The sequence below is a fragment of the Heteronotia binoei genome, chromosome 20, assembly GCF_032191835.1.
Source record: "Heteronotia binoei isolate CCM8104 ecotype False Entrance Well chromosome 20, APGP_CSIRO_Hbin_v1, whole genome shotgun sequence".
Taxonomy (NCBI): Eukaryota; Metazoa; Chordata; class Lepidosauria; order Squamata; family Gekkonidae; genus Heteronotia; species Heteronotia binoei.
In genome coordinates, this window is record NC_083242.1 from 20,179,264 (window position 1) to 20,206,811 (window position 27,548).

Consider the following 27,548-nt stretch of genomic DNA (forward strand, 5'->3'; position numbering starts at 1 on the left):
CAGTACTTGTTGTGTCCTAGGCTTAAATGGGAGAATTGTTACTTTTGGAGGGAACTGTTACTTTTGGAGGGAAGCTGAACAAGCCAAAGCTTGTACTCCACACCAGGGTTCCAGAGAAGGCCTAAGCGTGCCCAATCAGGGGAAGGATTGAAACATAAGTAGCCAATCAACATCTAGGCTCATACTGTACCCTGATGGGCCCTTAGGGCCCTGTAAATAGCCAATCCATGTAGATAGTTAAGGACCAATCAGAAGGGGGCAAGAATTGTATAAAAGAGTGGGAAGTTTGAATAGAGCTCAGTCTGTGTGTGTGTTCCTGAAGTAAAGCTTGCTGAAATCACTCTCCGACTCTGGTCTCTTACTGCGCCAACCCCAGTACTTTACACTGGCGACGAGGATGGGATGCCAGTAAGAACCAGCAACAGAACCAGGAACACGGAAAGGTGGCTAAATCCAAGCCATCTGGGTCTGCACCTCCGCTCTGCGCACACCCCAGCTCGCAAGCCGCCCAGACACGCTGCCAAGAATGGAGGCTCCAGCCAACCTCCTACAGCCCTTTAGCATCGATCGCCCCGAGCTGTGGGACTCGTGGGTCGAAGGCTTCCAGTCATACCTGACCTTCCGGAAGATTACAGAGACTACCATGCAGAGAGCTCTGTTTATCAGTACGTGTGGCACGGAGACCGTGGACTTAGCCAGGGCTCTTCTCCAACCCAGGAAGCTCTCAGAGACGCCGGTGGACGACATCATCAGCGCTCTGGAGAAGTATTTCCAGCCCCAGCCAACCAAGCTCACCCGGCACTGGGACTTCCGACAAAGGACACAGAAGGCAGGCGAAACCACGATGGTGTTCTTGACAAGCCTGCGGTGGGTGGCAAGCCGATGCAGTTTCGCAGACCTCAACGAAGCCCTTCTCGACCAGTTTGTATGGGGCTTGAGGGACGAAAAACTAGTACAGAAACTCCTGTCCCTCTCCGAGTGCGACCTAACAAAGGCAATCGATGTGGCCACCAGCTGGGAGAAGGGCAGATCAGCAGAGCCACGGCTGACAAGACAGGCTGCGGCACACCAGATCAACCCTGAACCATCTACAGAGGACTCAGACGAGGACAAAGCTCTACAAACCGGCTATCGTTCAGCAGGAAGGAAGACCACCCATGTCCCACAGGGCATGAGACACAAGACACTACCTGCATGTGCAAGTTGCGGGGGCCAGCACGAGCGGAAGACCTGCCGATTCCGGAATGCCACCTGTCGACTCTGCAACAAGGAAGGCCACATCGCCTGCGCCTGCAGATCCAAATCCCGAGCACGCGTCCCGCAAAGATCTGCGCACTCCGAAGGCCAGCCAGACTTCGAGACCGACGCTCTCCACGCCCACCCATACCCGGTACAGTACCTACCCTCGCCAGTCAGGCCCTCCAAAATCCGGGTCAATGTAGGGATCGGGGGGGTGCCCTGCCAAATGGAGGTGGACTCTGGGTCAGCATCATCTATTATAGCGGCAGAGACATTTTTTAAAATTCCCACCAGGCTGAGGCCTCATCTCAGGGACCCGGGGTTTACCTTAGTGGACTTCCAGAAGAATAAGGTGCCTATCTTGGGAGTGGGCCTGGTCCCAGTCGAATACAAGGGGTTCAAGGGCCAGCTACAAGTGCTAGTGGTCAAGAACCACCTTACAAACCTTTTGGGTCTCGACTGGTTCAAGCCCCTGGGAATAGAGATCAGGGGGGTCAATAAGACTGGCGGAGTGGACTTTAACAAGGTTTGCGAAGAGTTCCCAGCCGTTTTCGATGGCACCTTGGGCTGCTACACGGGTCCCCCGGTTACACTACACCTCGACCCCACAGTGCGGCCTATTAGGCTTAAAGCGCGGCGAGTTCCATTCGTGCTCAAGCCTAAAATTGAGGAGGAACTGGATAAACTGATTGCACAGGGAATACTAGAGCCTGCCACCCACGCAACCTGGGAAACTCCCATCGTGACTCCAGTCAAGCCCAGTGGGGAGGTGCGGATTTGTGCAGACTATAAGTGCACCCTCAACAAGGCTCTTCAGGCCCACGCATACCCTGTGCCCATCGTCAGCCACGTTTTAGCCACCCTAGCCGGCGCAAAATTTTTTGGCAAGTTGGACTTGGCCCAAGCTTACCAACAGCTGCCGGTGGATGAGGCCACGGCCAACGCCCAAACAATTGTGACCCACCGGGGGGCCTTTAGAGTAAAGCGGTTGCAATTTGGCGTGAGTGTGGCTCCGGGGTTGTTCCAGGAACTCATGGACTCTCTTTTAAAAGGACTTCCCGGAGTCACTCCATTCTTCGATGATGTGCTGATTGCGGCAGCCTCGCCTGAAGAATTCGCCGCCTGCCTTAGAGGAGTCCTACAACGTTTTGAAACAGCTGCCCTCAAGGTCAAACGGGAGAAGTGCCTCCTGGGCATGGATCGGGTGGAATTCCTGGGGTTCTCCATCGATGCCCAGGGGGTCCACCCCTCCGACGTCAAGCTGCGTGCCATCAGAGATGCTCCAGCGCCCACCAACAAGCAAGAACTCCAGGCCTTCCTCGGCCTCCTAAACTTTTATCATGCTTTTCTCCCCCACAAGGCAGTGGTGGCCGAACCCCTGCACCGACTTCTAGACAAGAACCGACCCTGGGCGTGGGGCCGCCAGCACGCTAAAGCCTTCCAGGATATCAAGGGCCTCCTGATGTCCAACTCCGTCCTTGCCCATTTCGACGAGACCCTGCCCTTGGTCCTTGCATGCGACGCATCCCCTTATGGCGTGGGGGCAGTTCTGGGCCACCGACTCCCTGATGGGACCGAAGTCCCTATCGCGTACTACTCGCGGACCCTCTCGTCAGCGGAGCGGAACTACGCCCAAATCAACAAAGAAGGGTTGGCAGTTGTGGCCGGCGTCAAAAAATTTCATGATTACATCTACGGCCGGCCCTTTACCCTCTATATGGACCACAAACCCCTCTTGGGCCTCTTTGCATCGGACCGGCAGACCCCTCAGGTGTTGTCCCCACGGGTCCTCCGTTGGTCCATTTTTCTAGCCGGCTACACCTACACCCTAGTGCATCGCCCGGGCAAGGCAATGGGCCATGCTGACGCCCTGAGCCGCTTGCCCTTGCCTGACATGGATCCCGATACAGCCCCGGCTCATCAGATCCTACTGATGGACATGCTTCCGGACAGGCCATTGTTCGCCCACGATGTTGCTGCCCGCTCCGCTCGTGATCCAGTCCTCTCCCGTGTCTTGGACTGGGTGGGGAGAGGGTGGCCCAAGGGCTCGACTGGGCCGGAATTTACTCCGTTTGCAGCCCGGAAAGACGAACTATCCACCCACAAAGGCTGCCTACTATGGGGCAACAGAGTCGTCATCCCGAAACCCTTGCAAGACCAAGTGCTGAGAGCCCTGCACGAGGCACACCCGGGCATAGTCCGCATGAAGGCTCTCACATGGAGCTATGTCTGGTGGCCCGGCCTCGATGCAGAAATTGAGGCTTGGGTTAAAAGGTGCCCGACATGCCAGGTGTCAAGGCCTAACCCCCCACGTGGCCCAGTGCAATCATGCGAATCCACCAAAACCCCCTGGTCAAGACTGCATATGGACTTTGCTGGCCCCTTCCATGGGCGGACTCTACTCATACTAGTGGATTCATACTCCAAGTGGTTGGAGGTGGTCCAGGTGCCCTCGCCATCATCGCAGGCGACCATCATGGCTCTGAGGGCCATCTTTGCAACCCACGGGTTGCCAGAGACCATCGTCACCGACAATGGCACAGCATTCACGTCCGCAGTGTTCCAGGACTTCTTGGCCCCGTTCCAGGACTTCGCTCTGCCCCGTTTCATCCAGCCACCAACGGCCAGGCAGAGCGGATGGTGCGCACGGCAAAGGAGGCCTTGAACCGTCTGGGCCCCTCAGACTGGCCAAAAGACATGGCGTGTTTCCTAATGGCCTACCGGACCACACCTACCGCCTCCACAGGTCGCAGTCCAGCAGAACTCCTCATGGGCCGCCGCATCTGCACCCTGCTGGACAAGCTGCACCCTGACCGAGCCCCAGACAGGCGACCGGCGCCGGAACACCTTAAAGCCCCCAGAGGGTTCTACCCAGGTGAGACAGTGTGGGCACGGAACTATGCCACCACTGGCCCCGCCTGGCTCCCTGGAAAGGTGGACCACGTCACCGGACCGGTCTCCTATGCAGTGACCTTGGAGGGTGGACATCTCCTGAGGCGACACATCGACCAACTCCAAGGTCGCCTGCCTGCCGGGGAGCCAAGGTCAGAGGCTCCAGATCCGGACAACGTAAGTCCCCGAGAGCATGACACAGAACAGGGTTCCGTGGAGCCCGCTTCTGCCCAGCAGGAGGAGACCCCCGACCGCGCAGCTGAACCCAGGTCTCCCGGGGCCGCCGTCCCAGATGTCTCCAGCTCTGCAGCCGCGGAACCACCAACCGAGTCGGAACACCCAGTCCCCTCGGAGCTCCGATGCTCGACACGAGATCGCCGCCCTCCGGCATATCTCCAGGACTATGTCACCTGATAGCTGGAACTATGGGGGGAGGGGTGTTGTGTCCTAGGCTTAAATGGGAGAACTGTTACTTTTGGAGGGAACTGTTACTTTTGGAGGGAAGCTGAACAAGCCAAAGCTTGTACTCCACACCAGGGTTCCAGAGAAGGCCTAAGCGTGCCCAATCAGGGGAAGGATTGAAACATAAGTAGCCAATCAACATCTAGGCTCATACTGTACCCTGATAGGCCCTTAGGGCCCTGTAAATAGCCAATCCATGTAGATAGTTAAGGACCAATCAGAAGGGGGCAAGAATTGTATAAAAGAGTGGGAAGTTTGAATAGAGCTCAGTCTGTGTGTGTGTTCCTGAAGTAAAGCTTGCTGAAATCACTCTCCGACTCTGGTCTCTTACTGCGCCAACCCCAGTACTTTACAGTACTGCAGTACTGCTGCTTTACCACTCTGCGCCACGGGGCCGCTTTGCAGTCCTGACCTGCCTATAATACTCAGCCCCCTCCTTGTCTGAGTCTCTGGTCTCTCTGCCTGACCAACAGGAATCTGTACTCTGGTCCATGTAGGAGTCCAGTTGCACCTTTAAGACCAACAAAATTTTATTCAGAATGTAAGCTTTCATATGCATGCAGACTTCTGCTTTGTTCTACTGCTTCAGACCAACATGGCTGCCCACTTGGATCTGGTCCATGAAAACATGCACAAGGATACCTCCCCTCCCTTCCCCCCTCCAACCCCCCACCCCCGCTTATCCAATGTGCATCGAGTACTAGAGTACATGGGGCATAATTTCAGCTTATCCTGCCCCCCTCCCTGCAACTGAATGGCGGACAGAGAGCAATTTCTCATGATGCAGCCTTCTGGAGGTTGGGGCTGATTTGGATGTTAGGTTTCAAGGCTTTTTTTGGGGGGGGGGGGGAAGAGGTGCCAGAATTCTCAAGAGAGAAAGAAAGGAGAAACACAGCGATGTCCCTCATGGACTTTTAAACCTTTTTTGAGAAAGAGGTTCCAGAACCAGTACTCCATTTAAGCTGTGGAGTCTTGTGAGCAAAAATTTTACTTTGTGAGTTACTGGCATTAAAGTTGGGAGCTACTGCATAAATTATTTGCTCTGGGGCCATTTTTCCTAAGACAAAAATGTGTGAGCCGGAGGCTAAAAAATGATGAGCTAGCTCAGATTTAATCAGCTTAGAGGGAATACGGTCTGGAACTCTGTTCTGCCATGTTCACTGGGTTTCGGCTTAAAATGTGGCCTTCTGCTGAAGCACTTCCTACCCAAACATTTGTAGCCATTCCAAGGAAATGTTGGGGTATGTGTGTGTGTGTGGGAGTCTGAGAAACTTCAAAATCGCTGCTTTCTGACTGCTTCTAAATTGCTGTTAAAAGACTGGCTGTCAGATACTTTGCCATCTCTCCGTATTTGAGAATTTTAAAGTGCTGTAATGGTTTGTTTCTTGTTAAAAAAACCCCCAACTGTACATTGGTAGGCAGTTTTAAAAGTGCTGTGATGGTTTAGTCAAAAGACAAAAAAAGTTGGCATCTCAGCAGTAGGAGGGGAGACCCAGGGAGACACAGCCACCTGCAACCCTGAGGGGTGACGTGATAGAGGTTTACAAGATTATGCATGGGATAGAGAAGAGAAAGAAGTCCTTTTCTCCCTTTCTCACAATACGAGAACTCATGGACATTCAATGAAATTGCTGAGCTGTTGGGTTAGAACGAATAAGAGGAAGTCCTTCTTCACCCAAAGGGTGATTAACACATGGAATTCACTGCCACAGGAGGTGGTGGCAGCTGCAAGCATAGACAGCTTCAAGAGGGGATTGGAGAAGCATAGGGAGCAGAGGTCCATCAGTGACTATTAGCCACAGCGTATTGTTGGAACTCTTTGTCTGGGGCAGTGATGCTCTGTATTCTTGGTGCTTGGGGCAATGGTGGGAGGGCTTCTGGTGTCCTGGCCCCAATAATGGACCTTCTGACGGCACCTGGTTTTTTGGGCACTGTGTGACACAGAGTGTTGGACTAGATGGGCCATTGGCCTGATCCAACATGCCTTCTCCTTCGTTTAAAAAGTTCCCTTTGTGTAGAAAACCACAGTGTCATTTATTTGTCTGTTTGTTTCCATTTGTACCGTCTCCGCCAAAGCAGGCTCAGGGTAGAAAACAAGGCCAATAGGCAAACTAAAACATTAAAATCCAGCCCTCGGATTCAGTAGGAGCTCACAGGAGCACAGCTCCTGAACCTTTCTGACACTTCCGCCTCCTCCTTCCCACCTTGTCCATTGAACAGCAGGTGCAGCTGCATAACAATCCCTGGATGAGCTCCACCACCTTTTTTTCTACAAAACGACCCCTGTTAAACCCAATTAAAACATTGAAATCAATCAGTAACATTAACATGCTATAGTAGTGATTGCAGTTCTGAGGTTGTCTTCACCATATTCTTATCCTCCAGCTATACATCAGGTCTGAGGGCCAGATTTTGTGGTGACCAGATCGATCTGTCCAGGCAAGTGCTAGATTTAACAAGCAAAGGCTTGGCGGAGGAGCTCCGTCTTACAGGCCCTGCAGAATTGTAAAAGATCCCTCAGGGCCCTAACATCATCAGGGAGCTCATTCCACCAGCGTGGTGCTGCAACTGAGAAGGCCCTTGTTCGAGTTGCAGCCAGCCTGGCATCTCTGGGACTGGGGATCGAGAGGAGATTGTAGTACTCTCTGAGGCACATATGGGGAAAGGTGTTCCCATAGGTATTCAGGTTGCTGGTGACATAGGGCTTTAGAAGGCTTGGGCATTGAGAAAGCTAGGCTTAAATATACTGACTTTTTGTTTAATAGTCCTTGAAAACTAACAAAAACTAACTCTAGCATTAGCTACTGTGAGTCAGGTCACCTTAGTAAGGCAACGAGCCCCATGGCAGGTGCGGAAGAAAAGGAGCTGTACCCATTCACAACCTGTTGAAAAGTGAGCAAGGCTTACCTCTGAGTATTGCAGCCTGCCAAAGTCACTTGGGGGGCTTGCAATCTTGAAGACCTTCTTGGGCATCACCCACGTTTCTAAGGTCTCTAGTTTGCTGGCAGCCAAATTGGTTGCATGGTGCTTAACCAGAAAGCCCTGAAAATGATCCGCCAGGAAGTAGAGGTGGATCGAAACTGGGTGGCTCATGGCGTAGTACCTGGAAAACATGAAGACGCAAGACTGATTAGCCGCAGAAATCAATGGTGTTTATTGCATTTGCATGGGATTGACTCAGGCCCATAACCTCACTGGGACCGGTGGGGGCCCTGCCCCCTGCCTTCTAGACAGGGCCCCCAACTCCCAGGGGGCCTTCTGGGGAACAGCCTGTTTTTTTCCTTTTGCCACGGCTGGGCTGGCAAAGTGTCATCAGCAGCAGCCGGAGCCAGGAGGGCTGAACAGGGCACAGTGCACTGCAGCAGCAAAAGCAGCAGGCAGAGAGGAGGGAGGTGGAGGAAGCCACGTGGAATGGGCTGGGGAGGGAGGGAACGGATGGAGCTGCTGTCTGCAAAGTGCCAGGTTGGGGGAGAGGGAGGAGGAAGGAACCCCCACCCCACTTGCACACAAGGTGCAGTCCCTTCTTGACTCCAACGTTTTAGGGTTTGCTGCCTTGACTTGGCCACTTTCAGAGTCTCCAGCTTTTGCCCCTAGCCCCAGAAAGCTTCTGAGAAGGGGCAAGCCCCTCCCTGGATGGGAAAGGGTACACCCCCACTTTAAAAAAAAGCCCCCTGACTTTTAAAATCCTGGCCACGGCCCTGGATTGGCTCATTTCTTTAGGCTGCCAAACAACTGGCACCACTCGGTGCTATCATTGCTGCTGCCCCACCCTCAAATGCACCTTGAGCACAAAAGGCATAGCCTGGCAGTCTGGAGAAAATGGCCAATCCCAACACAAAACGAGAGGCCTCTGCATAGAAGTCTATGGGGCCATCTTTGACTTCTACACAGGAAGGAACAATTTAAGAACATCAGAACATAAGAGAGAACCAATGTTGGATCAGGCCAATGGCTCACCCAATCCAACACTCTGTGTCACACAGCAGCCAAAAAAACCAAGTGTCAGCAGGAGGTCCATCAGTGGGGCCAGGACACTAGAAGCCCACCCACTGTGCCCCCCAAGCACCAGGAAAACACAGCATCACTTGCCCCAGACATAAGAACATAAGAGAAGCCATGTTGGATCAGGCCAATGGCCCATCCAGTCCAACACTCTGTGTAACACAGTGGCCAAAAACCCCAAGTGCCATCAGGAGGTCCATCATCAGGCCAGGACACTAGAAGCCCTCCCACTGTGCCCCCCCAAGCACCAGGAATACAGAGCATCACTTGCCCCAGACATAAGAGAAGCCATGCTGGATCAGGTCAATGGCCCATCCAGTCCAACACTCTGTGTCACACAGTGGCCAAAAAACCCAAGTGCCATCAGGAGGTCCATCAGTGGGGCCAGGACACTAGAAGCCCTCCCACTGTGCCCCCCCAAGCACCAGGAATACAGAGCATCACTTGCCCCAGACATAAGAGAAGCCATGCTGGATCAGGTCAATGGCCCATCCAGTCCAACACTCTGTGTCACACAGTGGCCAAAAAACCCAAGTGCCATCAGGAGGTCCATCATCAGGCCAGGACACTAGAAGCCCTCCCACTGTGCCCCCCCAAGCACCAGGAATACACAGCATCACTTGCCCCAGACATAAGAACATAAGAGAGAAGCCATGTTGGATCAGGCCAATGGCTCATCCAGTCCAACACTCCGTGTCACATAGTGGCCAAAAAACCCAAGTGCCATCAGGAGGTCCATCAGTGGGGCCAGGACACTAGAAGCCCTCCCACTGTGCCCCCCCAAGCACCAAGAATACAGAGCATCACTGTCTCAGACAGAGAGTTCCAGCAATAAGCCAAGAGCCACTGATGGACCTCTGGCTCCATATGTTGCTCCAATCCCCTCTTGAAGCTGTCAGTGCTTGTAGCCTCCACCACCTCCTGTGGCAGTGAATTTCATGTGTGAATGTGGGTGAAGAAGAACTTCGTCTTATCCATTCTACCCCAACAGCTCAGCAATTTCATTGAATGTCCACTAGTTCTCATATTGTGAGAAAGAGTGAAAAGCTTGCTAAGGGCCAAGTCCTGCTTTTAACCTGGCCAGCACCCTCCTCTAGAGACATGGCTCAGTGTGAAGATCCTGCACAGCAAGGATCAGTCAGAGAGAACCAACGTCTATTGGAGTCAAACGCCCACAGGAAGGCTATCTTGCTAAGATCAAATTGGATGCAATGTGGGGAATCCGAAATCAGATCTCTCCCCAGGGGAGGGGGGCACTGAATTTGTTTGGAACTGCACCAGGTTTCATCCTCTTGGAAACCACCATTAGCCCTATAGTGGAAGAAAGTACAGAAACAAGTACTATTAAACAGTTGGGTGTAATGGTTAAGTGTGTGAATCCTTATCTGGGAGAACCAGGTTTGATTCTTCGCCCCTCCACATGCAGCTGCTGGAATGGTCTTGGGTCAGCCAGAGCTCTTGCAGGAGCTGTCCTTGAAAGGGCAGCTTCTGGGAGAGCTCTCTCAGCCCCACCCACCTTACAGGGTGTCTGTTGTTGGGGAGGAAGGTAAAAAAGATTGTGAGCCGATCTGAGATTCAGAGTGGAGGGTGGGATATAAAACCACCATCACCACCATCACCTTCATCCAAGGGCATGTTCAACACACAGCTTGGACCTAAAGCAAAATGCACCTACTCTGTTCAGAACTGCAGTTTCTAAAGGATGAGAAAAAAACCCCACTCAGAGCGCAAAGGTAGCAGCTGCCAACAGACTCTACTGAGGCCAAGAAAACAGAACAAAAACAGCTCACTGTGAATTGAACAGTGTGACTTCTATTAGAGTCTATCTTCTAGGTACACTCTGTAGCAAATATTGACAGGGTTCAAAAAAATGTAAAGAGAAACAGTCTCTTGGCAGCACCAAGTTTAAATGATTTTTTTTTTTAAAAAAGGCATCCAGAGGTGGAAATAAAGAAACTCAAGATAAAACGAGTCAAGATGGGTGGGAGTGGGAACAACCTGCAGCGAGTCTCTCTTATTTGGCTAACTCCCCCCAAGTAGGGTTGCCGCTCCCCAGTTGGGAGCAGAGGATCCCCTGGTCTGGAGGACCTCCCCCATTTCAGGAGAGGGGAGGGAAATGACTGGTGGGCATTCATTATACTCTACAGCAGGGGTGTCGAAGTAATTTGTTATGAGGGCCAGATCTGACATAAATGAGACCTTGTTGGGCTGAACCATGTCGGGTTGGGCTTAGCCATGTCGGGCCGGGCCATGTGAGTACCTATTTAAGATTAGGTAGCAGAGTTATAAATTTTATAAAGGACACAGACAAACACGAATATATTTTTAAAAAAACTTAAAACATTGGCACTTGTTGGCCTTAAAGATGCTTTCTTTGTATTTCTCCCATGGGATCCAGGGAACTGGGCAAAAGAAGCTCTGGCTCTTTCCTTCCTTCCCCAGGGGATTGGGAGGAGCCTCAGCCAACAGAAGGAAGAGAAGTTTGGCTCAGTAGCTCTGCTCTGCAATAAAGAGAGCCTGGCAAAGCAAGCTATTCCTCCCCCTTTGCTCCCCAAGGGAGCCTCAGCCAATGGAGAAAATAGATGTTTTGCTCTGTAGCTCCTGTGCAATTAAGCAAACCTTGCAAAGCAAGCTATTATGCAGAAGGAAGCAAGAGAGAGGAAGAAGGAAGCAAATGACAGCCAGTTGCTCAGGGGCCTGATAGGAGCCCTCTGGGGGCTTGATTGGGTCCCCAAACTGCATGTTTGACACCTCTGCTCTATGGAGACTGGTTCCCATACAGCAGGGGTCCCCAAACTCTGGGCCCCGGACTGGTACCGGTCCATGGCCCATCAGCAACTGGGCCGCCAGGCTTGCTGCCCCCTCCCCCACAGCCTCCTCACCCCCCCATCCATGGTGCTTCCTCCCCCCTCTATAGATTGCTCGCCTCTGCGGTTTCCCCTGCGGATCAACTGATTGGCAGCATGTGTGTGTGAGCTTTTAAAGAGCTGAGAAGGCACTTTCCCCGGCTTAACATGGTAAAAACAGATGGTAGAGTGAGCGCCGTGGGGGGGTGGGAGTGGCGAGGCTGTGTGGCGTGAGGGGGGGGCAAATTTAGTTCCCTCACCTTGCCAGTCCTGGGGCCGCGGTGGGCAGACTGCCCGATCCTTGGTGCTAAAAAGGTTGGGGACCACTAACATAGGGAGTGGAGAATTGATCTGTGGGTATGTGGGGCTCTGAGGGGGCTGTTTTTTGAGGTAGAGGTACCAAATTTTCAACATAGCATCTGGTGCCTCTCCTCAAAACACCCTCCCCACAAGTTTCAAAAAAATGGATCTGGTGCTCCTATTCATTATTTCCAATTGAGGGAAAGCAATTAAAAAGTGTGTAAAAGGTAAAGGTAGTCCCCTGTGCAAGCACTGAGTTGTTTCCAACTCTGGGGTGATGTTGCATCATGATGTTTTCATGGCAGACTTTTTACGGGGTGGTTTGCCATTGCCTTCCCCAGTCATCTACACTTTCCCCCCAGCAAGCTGGGTCCTCATTTTACCGACCTTGGAAGGATGGAAGGCTGAGTCAACCTCGAGCCGGCTACCTGAACCCAGCTTCTGCCAGGATCAAAGTCAGGTAGTGAGCAGAGCTTGAGCTGCAATACTGCAGCTTGCCACTCTGTGCCACTCTGTGATGGCCAGAACTCCCTTTGGAGTTCCATCGGGCTCGTCACAACCTTACTCCTGGTTTCACCCCCAAAGTTCCCAGATATTTCTTGAGTCAGACCTGGCAACCCTTCTTCCAAGTGTAGTTCCCAGGCATCCCAGCTGGATTCAGAAGGAGACCTGTGGATGGATGTAGGAGGCATACAGCGTTACCTCCCGATGCAATCGGATGTACAGCCCCCCCCCCCCAGCTGCATCACTAGCAGCACCGAGAAATCTACAAAGGTGGTGATTGCATTATTAGCTGATTTCACAGGGCTGCTGGCCTCTTTTGTGCAAGGAATGAAAAGGAAGAGCTGGAAGAGGAGGAGAGAAACAGGAGGAGAAATGGACCAAGGTTGTGTCCATGTGACCGGCTGCAGCCATTTACAGACATTTATTAAAAAGAAGATTGCTGGCTGCACACAGGAAGTGCACAGCCCTTACTGGGGAGAAACAGGGGACTGGATCCAGGGATTTGATGGCATTAGGAGTGCAGCTCCTTGTCACGTTCCCCTCACCCCTCTGGGAAAGCTGATTCCTGGGTTGAAAGACCTGCGCAGAGGAATAGCTAAGTGGCTTGGTGGCTCCACTGACAGGGGGAAAAGGAGCATAATCCCCCCATCTCGTTCTTTGACAAGCGCAGCTTTGCAGACAGAAGAGAGAGGGGGGCACATCTGCCTCTTTCCTCCTCGATGGTCCTCTCATTCTGAGCATCAACTTTCCCAGGGTGGGAAGTGATAGTTGAAGAAGAAGAATACATTGGATTTGTATCCTGCCTTCCACTCTGAATCTCAGAGTCTCAGAGTGGCTCACAATCTCCTTTACCTTACCTGCCAGGAAGGGAATGTAGTGGATTCTGTAGAGTTACTCCAGTTTTGGGCAAACTAGTTGTGCAGCAAGTGCACAGTGTGGGTTGGCCAGTGTCCATGCCATCGTGATCTTTCCTCACCTATCCTTTTTCTGCTGTCCCACACACTTCAGAGTTGGGGTGGATTTTTTTGCTTGCTAAATTGTTTTACACGTTATATAAATGAGAAGAGACTGCATAAAAATAATTTTTAAACTGTGTTTTAAAAAATTAAATCCGCACACATGCTGAGCTTTATGATGTTTTTTTAAAAATGGATTGCCTGCCTGAAGCAGCGCTGGAATCATTAAGCGGTTATGTGCCAGAAATGAGGCTGCATGGAGAGACAGGGAGGACAGAGGCGGGATTGGCCAGTGACACAACGTGCTCTGCATACAGAAGGGCCCAGGTACATCTCCAGCTCTGGAAGATGGGAAACAGCACACCCCCCTTTGCTTCAGATACTGGAGAACAACTGCCAGTCTAAGTCAATGATTCTGAGCTAGATGGGCCAACATTCATATGAATGGGAGGGTCTCTTTCCCGACAGACCTATTCCCAGGGCTTTTTTTGTCGCAGGAACTCCTTTGCATATTAGGCCACACACCCCTGATGTAGCCAATTCTCCAAAAGCTTACAGTAGGCCCTGTACGAAGAGCCCTGTAAGCTCCTGGAGGATTGGCTACATCAGAGGGATGTGGCCTAATATGCAAGGAGTTCCTGCTACAAAAAAAGCCTTTCAGTGTAAAAAATCAGACCCCCTCCCCTCTGCTGTAGCCTGTATACACAACTACTGGACTAGATGTTAGCATCTTAAGAGCTTTTTTGCCAGCAATAGATGAAAAGGCTTTGTTACTGCTTAAAAATGAAAAAAGGGCATGCTCTTTATATGAAAACTATACAAATATTTCCCTTTATGAACGGTGCTTGTAATTTTGGAAAGTGTTGTGCTATTGAACAGAAGGTTTGAAACCAGCTGAAGAAAAATGACCGGCTTTCTCCTTATGTAAAAGTGAATTGCAACAATGGGTGCTTCCTTTATGAAAGTCTCAGTGCTTGTGCCTTTGGAGAGTGTTTAGACAAGGATGAAACAGTGTTTGTACTTGCTTATTAAAAGATACTTTCTTGCTCCTTATTGCAGCCCAACAAGAGGAACATGGACCTTCTGATGGTGCCTGGGGTTTTTTTGGCCACTGTGTGACACAGAGTGTTGGACTGGATGGACCACTGGCCTGATTCAACATGGCTTCTCTTAGGTTCTTACAGTAAGGCTTCTGATGAAGTGGCAACATGAACTGAGCCTACAACTAGTTACTCATATTATAACACAAGAACAAACTCTCAAAAATGGTACTATAACATTTTTTTAAAATGGCTGTTATCATTAATTCTCTATGTAAACGATATTTGTGAAATTCATAAGTAGTTTTATTTTAAAAAGCATGGCAGCCCATATATCACAGTTATGTTTTTTTGTATTTAGTGGTGGCCAAACTTTGGCTCGGGAGCCACATGTGGCTCTTTCACACATATTGTGTGGCTCTTGAAGCCTCCACTGACCCATCAGCCAGCTTGGAGAAGGCATTTGTCTCTTTAAATCACTTTGCCAAGCCAAGCCAGCCAGCAGTTTGGAGAATGCATTTAAAGTTGCTTTCTTTCCACCTGTCTCTCCCCATCTATTTGCCTTCCTTCCTTCCCTCCCTCCCTCCCTCAAACACCTGACATTCATGTCTTGTGGCTCTCAAACACCTGATGTTTATTCTATGTGGCGTTAACATTAAGGAAGTTTGGCCACCCCTGGTATATACACAACTACAGCGGCCAAGGGACCAAACTTGCCCAACCTGACCTTTCTTTGTCTTTCCTTGTGTGTGGCCTGAGCCCACCAGTTAAATGGAGAGTTATTTTGGAACCTACCGGCACCTGTTGTCGCTGTCTGTGTGGAAAGAGGCCTCTGCTCTCCTCAGACCCAAGCGAGAAAACGAATGGTACATGGTCAGCACAATGTCGCTGATGCTATGGATGCCGTCCGGTTCGTCGTACGCGTTCTCCCAGTACGACCGAAGGCCCGGCGTGCCCGAAGGATAGTTGCCATATAAATAATAGTCCAGTTGGCCAATTATTTCTTGATTCACCACAGCTTCAAATTTGCGTGCAAAAAAGGTTGGTCTTGCGGTTTGCTGTGTTGATAAGAAAGGAAGGCGGGGGGTTGCATTAAAAACAAAATGGCTTCTGGGCTTGGCACCTATTTTTGAATACCAAGCCATCATCCTAAATAACAAGATAATGACAGGAGTTATATTTTCCTCCAACAGAACCTGCACAACAACTACCTAACTAACAAGCGACGCGACCGTTCTACACAGCATCATTAGGCCTGTCATTGCATTTCTGAAAAGATTTACCTCAGCGCTCCACTTAGCTATCTACTGAGCAGGGACCAGAGGTGTGGGGAACACAAAAGGCACAAGATCAGAATTACAGCTTGTGCCTTTTATTTTCCACACACCGTTGCGATAAACAATCCCCCCCTCCCGCTTGCCCCCTTTGCTGGATTTTCATTACATTTAAACAAGAGGGAAAATTGCCAGGCCATTTTGAGGGGATTAAGCTGAAGTATGGTTGATTCTATGCATATGTAAAGAGGTATACATGACTCTCAGGAGGTGGGGGTCTCTGGAGGCTCTTTCATGTCAGGAGTATTGGGATGGGTGGGGATGTGTGGGCAGGCCCTTCCCTTCCTGGGCCCTTCCCCCTTCCCCATGTGCCACAGAACGGCATAAGGAAGTGGGAGCTGGGACCTCTGCTGAATTAATCCCTCGGAAGCTTAGAGACAGGCTAGACTGAGACTGATTCCTCATTAGCAGTTGCCTCACTGTTTCTGTTTTCTCCATCTCAACTGATCAATTCCCCACTAATTGCTGCAAGGCTGCATTCTGACCTGTAGAAAGGTAAAGGTGCAAGCACCAGTCGTTTCTGGCTCTGGGGTGATGTTGCTTTCACAATGTTTTCATGGCAGACTTTATACGGGGTGGTTTGCCATTGCCTCCCCCAGTGATCTACTCTTTCCCTCCAGCAAGCTGGGTACTCATTTTACCGACTTTGGAAGGAAAGTTGAGTCAACCTTGAGCCAGCTACCTGAACCCAGCTTCCACAGGGATCGAACTCAGGTTGTGAGCAGAGCTTAGGACTGCAATACTGCAGCTTTACCACTCTGCGCCACGGGGCTCTTATTTTGACCTTTAGCTCCCTCCAATTTCCCCCACATCTTCCTGATCTTGCTTTTTAGCAATCCAGAAGATGTGGGGGAAATTGGAGGGAGCTGTGCGTCAAAATGTGGCCGTGCAGCAACTGGTGGGGAATCAATTAGTTGAACCGGGGAAAGCAGAAGTGAGGAACTGATCTGAGACCAGAGAGACTTGGATTCAGCCCTGCACATATCCCACAGGGTTACCCTCTCTTGGCCTAACCTACTGTAAAGGGCTGTCAAGACCCATAAATGGAGGACGACCAAACTATGGTTGCTGTACGGAACTCCTTGGAGGATGGGCGGAATAAAACAAGGCAGACTTCCACAGTTTAATTGCAGGTCATCCTGTGTAGCTTTGCGACAGTTCCCTGCTGGAGCTGTTAAGCATTCAGGCTTTGCAAGCCCACAAGCTGTACACAGTGTCAAGTCTGTATAAAACTCTGGTCAAGTCTGTATCTAACTTTGGCTCAGGCGAGAAGCATCCTGGGTAAAGCCAAACTGTATTCCATTGCTGCTAGCTTAAACTCTCCCTACCCCCCCTCCTTCTCTTTGTTATGTAGTGAAATGGGAATATGTGAACGCTTTATCTGAGCCTTCTCAGGCCTGGCTCCGCGGGAGCCTGGAGCCGGCGACGCTCAAGGCCAAAGTAGGCCTGAGAACGAAATGGTAACATCAATGTGTGAATGTGCCCTGCATAGTCCCCCTCCCTCAAGAATCCCTTTGAAGTGTACCTTATATGATTGCATTCCACTGTATGATCTTTAGTCTTTCAATACTAACTTAGCCGGTAACAACAGTATCAATAAACTAGTCATTTTGTATCAACATTATTGACTCATTATTGAATCTGCCGACTTGACACACAGCAGGCACCCGGATCAGGGAATTGCTCACCTGGAACCGGTGGAAATCTGCGGGCTTGAAGTCGTTAGGAGAACAGCCACACCAGTCGACGATGTTCTTGTACTGACATTTGCAGCCTAGCTTACGGTTCCAGTTGGTGATGCGCAGGTTGTTGTCCACCATGGAGTTGCAATGAGGGCTATTTTCCAGGACGGTGTGAAAGAAGGACTGTGGAAACAAAAAAGCCCTGACCTTTTGATTCAACAAATTCTCCAGGGGTCTCTTCTGAACTCCTGTTGTTTGTGGTGTTGCAAAAACGTTTGTGTTCTACTTGGGCTCAGAGATTGGATGAACATCTGGAGCAGAGGTCAATCAGTGGCTATTAGCCACAGCGTATTGTTGGAACTCTCTGTCTGGGGCAGTGATGCTCTGTATCAGTGATGTTCTGTATTCTCTGTAAGCTTGGGGGGGCACAGTGGGAGGGCTTCTAGTGTCCTGGCCCCACTGATGGACCTCCTGATGGTGCCTGTGTGACACAGAGTGTTGGACTGGAGGGGCCATTGGCCTGATTCAACATGGCTTCTCTTATGTTCTTATAGCAACACAGCCCTGGCAACAAACCACTTTTCTCCCAGCCCGGCATTCTGCAGGCAATGCTGTGTACACTCCCTTGCCAAATGGTGATCAAAACCTTCCAGCTGGTTTGTGGATAGCAGGCTTATACTATTTGCTGCTTCTGAGATACGCAAGAAGCTGCCTCTCAGCTGAGTTTGGCCATTCTTCTGCCAAGGTCAGTCTTATCTACTCAGAAGAAGAAGAAGACATTGGATTTATATTTCGCCCTCCACTCAAGAGTCTCAGAGTGGCTCACAATCTCCTTTATCTCCCTCCCCAACAACAGACACCCTGTGAGGTGGGTGGGGCTGAGAGGACGCTCACAGCAGCTGCCCTTTCAAGGACAACCTGTGCCAGAGCTATGGCTGACCAAGGCCATGCCAGCAGGTGCAAGTGGAGGAGTGGGGAATCAAACCTGGTTCTCCCAGATAAGAGTCCAAGCACTTAACCACTACACCAAACTGGCTCTCTCTCAGACACAGCTCACTTTTATCTGGGAGAAACAGGTTCAATTCCCCGCTCCTCCACTTGCAGCTGCTGGAATGGCCTTGGGTCAGCCATAGCTCTCGTAGGAGTTGTCCTTGAAAGGGCAGCTGCTGTAAGAGCTCTCTCAGCCCCACCTACCTCACAGGGTGTCTGTTTTGCGGGGGGGAGGTAAAGGAGACTGTAAGTCGCTCTGAGATTCAGAGTGTAGGGCGGGATATAAAACCAATATCTTCTTCTAATGAAACCTGTAGAATCTTGTATGTGAGACTGTAGAAGAGGAACAAAAGGTCTGAGAAGATAACTCGTGTTATCACTATTTGCCAACCCACATAGAACACCAACATTTTACTTGAAGCAGAAATGCGCTGCAAGCCATAGATGACCTTGCGCAGAGCAGAGGTACACAGGACAGAAAAGCACTCCGTCCCCTGCGATGACTTCCAAACACTTGTCTATTTGCTGATCTGAGGAATTTCCCATCAGACTTTGCTAATTATATCCCTGTATTACTATAATTTCAGCTCTTTTATAAATTGTATGTACCGATGTACAGTTAATAGGTCACATGAGAGTAATTTTTTTTTTTTTTAAACCTGGACTGGACATGAAGGAAATCTTGCAGGGACAAAAGTGAAGCCTGATCAAATTGAGCTCGGGGGGGAGGGGGAAATAACATGTGTTTAAAGAGCAGCGATTCCTCTCATGAAATCCACTACTGGGTGCTCTATAAATAAATGGCATAGCATTTAGTATGGCTGACCCGCCCAGACAATCCCCCTGATCTTTTAAAATGTTAAATGACAGCTCAGTGAATATGGATTTTATGCTTGAATTGCCTGGTTAAACCCATCAAGGCAGACATTGTAATTCAGGCTGGGGGAGGCAGCAGTGGTGGGGGGAACCTACTCAATTACCCACTGCCCTGTGTCCTTTTATACTGACAAGCAGGGCTCACTACAGAGAATACATGGAGAAAAGGGCTATCAGGGGTGAAGGGGGTACCTTTCTTTCTTTTTTTCCTTTAGAAGAAACAGGATTAAAAGGAGAACTACTATGGCTGGGCATCAGGAACAAGATGGTCTGTCAGTGACTGAATGTTTAATGGCCGGCATGCAGAGTGTTAACTGTCACCTGTGCTCCTTGGTCTCGGTAACCATAATGCAAGGCAAGATTTCCCAAGGGCTGTGTGGTCTTTTGGTCGTGAGGGGTGCAACATGGTGGCAGAGCACATGCTTCGGTAACAGGAGTTCCCACATTCAATTTCTGGCATCTCTATTTAAAGTAACAGGTACTGGATAAGACTTTTCTCTGACTGAGAAGCAGCAGAGAAAAATGATCCCGTATCGCTTTGTAGAACTAACATATTTCAGACCAATTTTTGTAAAGAAACCAACACAAAACTCAAACAAAACAAAACCCAAGCCCTAAAGATGAAATGGAAGATTTTTTTCTCCCTCATAATAAACAAGGCTTGAGAAGTGTGATTTGGGCATTCCCGAGGACGCCAAGGTCATTTTTGCCAGTCTGGTTTCTCTCAGTCCACTCACCTCGGCTGGAAGCAACGTGTAGGAGTAGAACCTCTTCATCTTTGCCACCAGATCATCGCTAGAAAATGTGACGTACTCCACAAACTTCCTATTGAGCAAAAACCAGTCTGAACCACCATCAACTGTTATCCCTTCAGGAATTTTCCGGTCTCCAAGGCGCCACATATGTGTGTCACATTCCAGGAAAAGCCTATCCAAACCTTGTTTTCTAATAAACCTATGGAGATAGCAGGTTAAAATCAGATCTTAGAACAACAACAAAAGCCTTTATTGGCACGTATCAGATTATAATTTGATAAGGAAAGGAAAGGAAAAGTTCCCCTGTGCAAGCATCAGTCATTTCCGGCTCTGGGGTGACGTTGCTTTCACAACGTTTTCACGGCAGACTTTTTATGGGATGGTTTGCCATTGCCTTCCCCAGACATCTACACTTTCCCCCCAGCAAGCTGGGCACTCATTTTACCGACCTCGGAAGGATGGAAGGCTGAGTCAACCTCAAGCCGGCTATCTGAAAACCCAGATACCGCTGGGGATCGAACTCAGGTCTTGAGCAGAGCTTAGGACTGCAGTACTGCAGCTTTAACTCTCTGCACCACGGGCCTCTATAAATAGATAAACAGATACAGAAATAACAGAAACAGCCATATACAGCTATACATTGGATAATCGATCCTTGATTACCAAACTCAAGAATAAAGTAACCTTTTCAGTTATTTCAGATGACAAATCATTCAGCAGACGACAAACCTTTGCAGCGTCTGAGCAGCCTGTCATATTGGACAAAATTGGATCCAGAAACCTAAGGCATATAATGTCATATAGCAGACAATAAAGAAGAGCATGGGACAATGAGTGAACTGGTTTTAAGTTACAGACAGACAACTACTGTTAAACATAAATGTACTGACCTGCACTTTATGAATATTCTTGCATCTCTCTCAGGTAGGCCTTTGTGGCCTACAGGAATGGCTGCCTTCTAAATGGGCAGAATCAGCTGCCACAAAATACCTCCCGGACAATATATACAGTAATTATGTAATAATATGCAGTGCCAGATCAAAGCCCGTGGAGGCCCCTAGGCAGTTGAAATCTTGGGGGCCCCCTCGCAAATTATCTCAGAGACTCAGTGCTCACCCCACCACCCATGGCCCCTGCTGCAGCCTGCAGGCACCTTCTCAAAAGCCCCTTTTACTAAACGGTGGGGGAGAGGCAGAGAGAGGCAAACTTAGTGATCACGCCAGCAGCAGCCACACCAGGCAAGTCAGGCAAAGAGCAGCTCAGTTGATGGCTGCGCATGCAGGCTGGGAGGGCTGCAAGCAGGGGGGAAACCAGGGGGGGGGGGGGAGCCAGCCCGTGGCCCCTAAAGGTGTGGGGGCCTGTAGGCCAGTGCCTACTTGGCCTAATTGTTAATCCAGCTCTGATAATATGAAAAGCACTTTTTAAAAAGGCAAGTTATTTTCCTCATGGTAATTAAATTCAGGGTGGGGGAAATCAGGGGATGGAGGGTGTGTGAAAAGCCATGTCACATAAAAACCTGGTTTGGCATTTCGCCCGAACCAAGCCAAATAATGGTCTGAGTTAATGCCTTTCTTCTTCTTTTTTTGTGTGTGTACCTCTCAGATGTTGTGCAACTTTGGTGCTTTGGCCATCAGCAACATTATCTCTGATGATAATTTCTTAAAATGATGACAACAAAAGCTAATGGAGGAACCCAAGAAAGACAACAAAGCTGTGATACGGATGCAATTATGGCAAAAGGTGGCCAGACAGGCAAAGCTGAGTGCACGTTTATGATGGCTCAGAAGACAAAAAAGCTGTCAAGAAGTTGATTTTTTTTTTATTTCCACCAACGAGCTTCTAATTTCACTTTCTATTATGAGGGATAATGGAAATGTCTTGCAATTTTAATGTGGCGCTCTAGAATCTCCAATTACAATATTTACACAGTTCTCTGCAAATTAAATATTAATTCACACAAAAAAACTCAATCATTTCTACAATTCAGAAAGTGAAAAAAAAACAAAAAACCCCGCACCAAGTATATTTTGGAACAAAAATCAAGTAATCACTTTATAGGAAAACTTATTATCATGACACCTTTTCAACTGAGATTGGATTTATACCATACTCCACACTTGGAGTCCCAGAGCAGCTTACAATCACCTTTCCCTTCCCACAACAGACACCCTGTGAAGAAGGTGGGGCTGAGAGAGCTCTGAGGGAATTGCTCTTTTGAGAATAGCTCTCAGTAAATTGTGAGCGACCTCAGGTCATTCCAGCAGCTGCATATGGAGGAGTAGGAAGTCAAACCTGGTTCTCCCAGATTAGAGTCTGTGCTCTTAGCCATTACACCAAACTGGCAGGGCCAGCTCCGGATGAATTTCCACTTCTCCGAACAGAACCCAAAAGGGCAGCCTTGCTGGATCAGACCAAAGGTCTATCTAGTCTAGCATCATATTTTCCATCATAATCAAGCCATAAGCCTCTGAAAGCAGGATATGAAGACAACTATAGGTGGTCCCGAATAACAAACAGGGTAGATTGTTCCCTTGTTGCCCAGAATAGTTGTGGGAAGGCTGTGGCTTAATAGTAGAGCATCTGCTTGGCATGCAGAAGGTTCGACCTCCAGCATCTCCAGTTTTAAATTGATCAGGTAGCAGACGATGCAAAAGACCTCTCTGTCTGAGACCCTGGAGAGCTGCTGCAGTGCCAACCTGAGTGGACAACACTGACCTTGATGGACCAAGTGTCTGACACTGACCGATTCCCCACTAGCCTTACGCCACTGTCACTCTCCTCTTCTCCGCTGGGCTTCCGTCGGATTTCACACTATCTGCCCCAGGGCTGCAACTTGCTCCGCCTCTTTCGCGCAGCAAACAAGATCCTCTAAAAACCAGTTTCTGTCTGGCACTCGAAAAAGCCGAAGCTAGCTGCAGCCCCGGGGCAGATAGTGTGAGATCCAACGGAAGCCCCATGGAAAAGAGGAGCACGAGAGCGGCATAAGGCTGGTGGGAAATTGGTCACATATAAGGCAGCTTTGTGTGCATATTCATGGATAGGCTGCCTTTGAACACAGATAGCTGACGTAAGATCTGTTCTCTAGGAATTAACCACTTGGAGGCTGTCTAAGTCAGCTGCAGCCACCACATGCTGTGCTGGCCAATTCCACGATTCAATTATATGCTGTACGAAGTATTTTTTCCCTCTCCTGATTCTCCTGACCATCAACTTGATCGAATCCTGAACAGAGATATAAAATTTTTAAAGGACACAAACACAACTAAAGAGTTTTTTTTTTAAACTTAGAACACGATTAAAACATTAGCCCTTGTTGGTCTTAAAGGTGCTTTCTTTGTATTTCTCCTGTGGGATCCAGGGAACTGGGCAAAGGAAGCTCTGGCTCTTTCCCTCCCTCCCCAGGGGACCAGGAGTCAGAGGACCCTCAACCAATGGAGAAAATCCAGGTTTTGCTCTGTAGCTCCTGTGTGAATGAACAAGCCTTGCAAAGCAAGCTGTGATGCAGAAGGAAGGAAGAGAGAGAGAAGTTAGCAGATGACAGCCAGTTGCTCAGGGACCTGATAGGAGCCCTCTGGGAGCCTGATTTGTCCCTCGGGCTGCATGTTTGACACCCAGTGTGTTTGAACGCACCCAATGGCTTTTCTGAAGTTAAGAGAGTACAAACAAATCTTGCAGAGACTGCCTATTTCTCAGTTCGAAGGAATATCACCTGTGAGGCGAATTATTTTGCCAATTACAAAATTTAAAAAAAGTAAAAAGAAAATCTGAAGTCTGATTACTGCTAACCTAAATGAAAAAAGGAGAGAGGGAGAGAAAATTAAATCTGTTATTGCCACTGGAGGTTAAATATTAATTTTATTGTAATAGCCAGGGTTTTTTGAGCAGGAACGCAGTTCCGGCTGGCTTGGTATCATGGGGTGTGGCCTAATATGCTAATGAATTCCTGCTTGGCTTTTTCTACAAAAAAGCTCTGGTAATAGCCAGTGTGGCAAAGTGGTTAGAGTGCTAGGATCCGGGAGACCCAGATTTGAACCCTCACTCTGTCATGGATGCTCCAAAACTAGGAATATACTCCTAGCAGATTCCAATCCACAAGTCACTCTTGTGTGTTCTAGATTTCTACTTGCAGCTTCTAGATTCCACAAAGATTGTCTAAAAGAGTGATCCTGAAGTGCAAAGGACTTCTGTATCATTTTGTTGTTGGCTTGACATTAGTTCTTTTTAAAATTAGTATATTTTACGCATCATTATCTGTATTACATACAAGCCGTGCTTCTTCAAATGTATTCATATTGGCCATGGGCTGTAACATTAATAAAATCTGACATCAATCTGGTATTACCACTGCAGGTTAAATATTAATTTTATAGCAATAGTCAGTGTGGCAAAGTGGTTAGTGCACTAGGATCCGGGAGTCCCAGGTTTAAATCCCCACTCTGTCATGGAAACTTGCTGGATGACCTTGGGCCAGTCACATGTTCTCAGACTAACCTACCTCACAAGCAGGGGTGGAATTCTAGCAGGAGCTCCTTTGCATATTAGGCCACACACCCCTGATGTAGCCGATCAGGGCTACATGGCTCTTTTTTGTAAGCTCTTGGAGGATCGGCTACATCAGGGGTGTGTGGCCTAATATGCAAAGGAACTCCTGCTAGAATTCTACCCCTGCTCACAGAGTTGAATTGTGGATAAAATGGAGGAGAGGAAAATAATGTAAACTATTTTGGGTCCCCCCCTCCCCGCCGCTGGAGAGGAAGGTGGGACTATAAACAAATAAATCAATAAAACTTCTTTAAAAATTACTGGTTATATTATGGCGATGCCTAAATGCCTTTTCAAACTAGAAGGGTTGCCAGAGCTTTCCCCCCCCCTATTCAAAACAGCAATTAACAACTAACAGATTTGTTGGGAGTATTTACTAACAAACCATTTGTCATTTTCCTTCGAACATATGGCTCGAGCAGTTGATAGATTTTTTTCACAGTGGGAAGAGGTTGTTTCAATGCCCTCCCATAAGATGTGTAAGCTTTAGATTACTTCCAATACTTTAGCAAGGAAAAAAGGGCTATTTTGCTGGAGTGAACAGGATATTGATGTGTTTCTTCAAAGCTGCAAATATAATTAACTTGGAGATATAAGAAAATATCTATATGGCCTTCAAAGAGCCACATTTACTGTAATAAAACACCAAGAGAGATTGGAATGCCTTGAGTGGAATTGATCTCTCTATACCTTTTGGGTTGCTCTTTTTTATTAAGAGCCCTGCATAATTACATCTGTGATTTTCCAGATATAAACAGTGACTTTCCTTTCCAGAGAGACACAGGTGTATTCAGCATTGCAGGATGCAGTGGATATGGCATCTGCTCAAAAATGTTATATAGCATTGTACAAATTTGAATTTTAAAAAATTCTTTGTGTAGGGTTAAGGGGATCATTTATGGCAGGGGTGTCAAACATGCAGACCAAGGGCCGGATCAGGCCACCAGAGGGCTCCCACAAACCACTGTCATCTACTTCCTTCTCTCTCTCTTGCTTCCTTCTTAATTGGAGCTTGCTTTGCCAGGCTTGCTCAGTTGCACAGGAGCTATAGAGCAAAACCTCTATTTCCTCCATTGGCTGACCAGCACATGAAGCAATTTACGTACAAAAGCTCACAATGCCAGCCATTTCATGTTTCCCCCTGGGTCTTACGCTCAAAGCATTGACCATGAGATTTCTGTAATGAATGTCAAGAAATCAAAAGTAGGTTTGCAATTTACAGACACACACCTGATCAACACCTGAACAGCATACTCAAGATTGCTACAGCACAGACATTGTCTTCAGGTTTTGATGCAATAATTCAGAGCAAGAGGTGTCAGTTATCAGAAACAAAGTATTGCAAGAGTGCTAATCTTTTAAGCATGTTTTATTTTATTTTTTAAAAAAATCTTTAGTGTGTTTGTCTGTGTCCTTTATAAAGTTTATATCTCCACTACCTGAGATTACATTTTATGACACACATAGCCCAGCCTGACAAGGTCTCATTTATGTCAGATCTGGCCCACATAAGAAATGAATTTTACACCCCTGATTTATGTTCCCATGTGGGTTTTTTTAGCAAATTTTCTTTCCTTTTTGTATGCCTTTTTACATACAAAAAAGTGTTGTTTAGCATTAATAACTTCAAAGTATTATTTAGCATTGTACAAATCTGTATTTTAAAAATTTCTTTCTTTGTGTAGGGTCAAGGGGATCATTTACGTTCCCATCTGTTTTTTTTAAGCAAATTGCCTTTGTTTCTTTTTTGTGTGCCCTTTTACATTTAAAAATGCAATTTACACCCCCCATTTGTAAATTTGTTTATACAGTTTTAATGGCAACATTTCATTTTAATTTTTGTCAATACGGCTGGCAAAAAGGCTAACAAAAAAGAGCATCACATAACATTAGAAAGAGAAGAAACCTGAAGCCAAAGCTAAAAATGATACAATACAATTAGGGCTTTTTTGTAGCAGGAACTGCTTTGCATATTAGGCCATATCCCATGATGTAGCCAATCCTCCAAGAGCTTTCAGGGCCTACTGTAAACTCCAGGAGGAGTGGTTACATCAGGGGTGTGTGGCCTAATATGCAAAGGAATTCCTGCTACAAAAAAGCCCTGAATACTGTTTTAAATATAGAAAGTCCCTTTTACACTAAAAAAAAAAAAGTTTTATGCAAATTTCATTACTTATTTCCACCATTTGACAATCTACAGGTCTTCTGATTGAATAGATTTCCTTTTCAGCAGCCTTTATCCCACCATCTATTGGTAGGGCAGCGTGTGTGTGTGTGTTTGGCTTCACTCTGATGCCATGATGTCACTTCTGGTGAAAAACTGAGATGTGATGTCATCACATCAGGGTGATAATCTAGGATTTCACTGAAACTCTTGATGGGGGAAGCCTCGAGTGTCATCCTGGCAAGATGACATAACTTCCGGGTTTGTACCAGTTACATTGTGGCATTACAGAAATGCGGATTTGCATGTCTTTGTTGTTGTTCATTGGCACAGTTGAATCCGACTCTTTGCGACTCACAGACCAAGTCATGCCAGGTCCTCCTGTTTTCCACCATCCTCCGAAGTCCACTCATTTGATTTGATCTTCTTGCAGTCCAAGAGACTCTCAAGATCTGCATGTCATTCCCTCATAAAAGTTCCTGCCAGTTGTTAGTGCTGAACAGACAATGCTGACCCATAGAAGGGTTTTTTTTCCCCCAAGGGGGTGCTGGGGGATGCTAATTTAGTTAATGAAGCATAAACAAGAGGAGAGAGAGGGCTTGGGAAACACGAGGGTGTGTTTGGCAGATTTAGGAGGGGCACCCCCTATGGTCCCCACCTATATACGGCCCTGCTTGTGAGCTCTTACAGACATGGACAGAAAGACCTAGGTGGGCAGCTGTGTTGGTCTGAAGCAATAGAACAAAGTAGGAGTCCAGTAGCACCTTTAAGATCAACAAACTTTTATTCAGAATCAATCTTCCCTCTAAGCTGCAGAGTCTTGTGAGCAAAAATTTACTTTGTGAGCTACTGGCATTAAAGTTGAGAGCTACTGGCAGGAAAATTATGAGTTACTGCATAAACTAGTGTGCTCTGAGGTCATCCTTTCTGAGCTAAGACAAAAATGTGTGAGCTGGAGGCTAAA

The 27,548-nt window shown here is 48.2% G+C and overlaps 1 protein-coding gene across 1 annotated transcript in view; it reads right to left on the reverse strand.

Moving 5' to 3' along the window:
- Positions 1-27,548, reverse strand: part of XYLT1 (xylosyltransferase 1) — a 339,162-nt gene that overhangs the window by 43,807 nt on the left and 267,807 nt on the right. Inside the window, exons 7-10 of the mRNA XM_060260787.1 lie at positions 19,861-20,077; positions 17,264-17,440; positions 15,037-15,299; positions 7,501-7,696 (exon numbers count right to left, since the gene is read on the reverse strand). Of these exons, the coding sequence (XP_060116770.1) occupies positions 7,501-7,696; positions 15,037-15,299; positions 17,264-17,440; positions 19,861-20,077 (853 nt within the window). The remainder of the gene's footprint in view (positions 1-7,500; positions 7,697-15,036; positions 15,300-17,263; positions 17,441-19,860; positions 20,078-27,548) is intronic.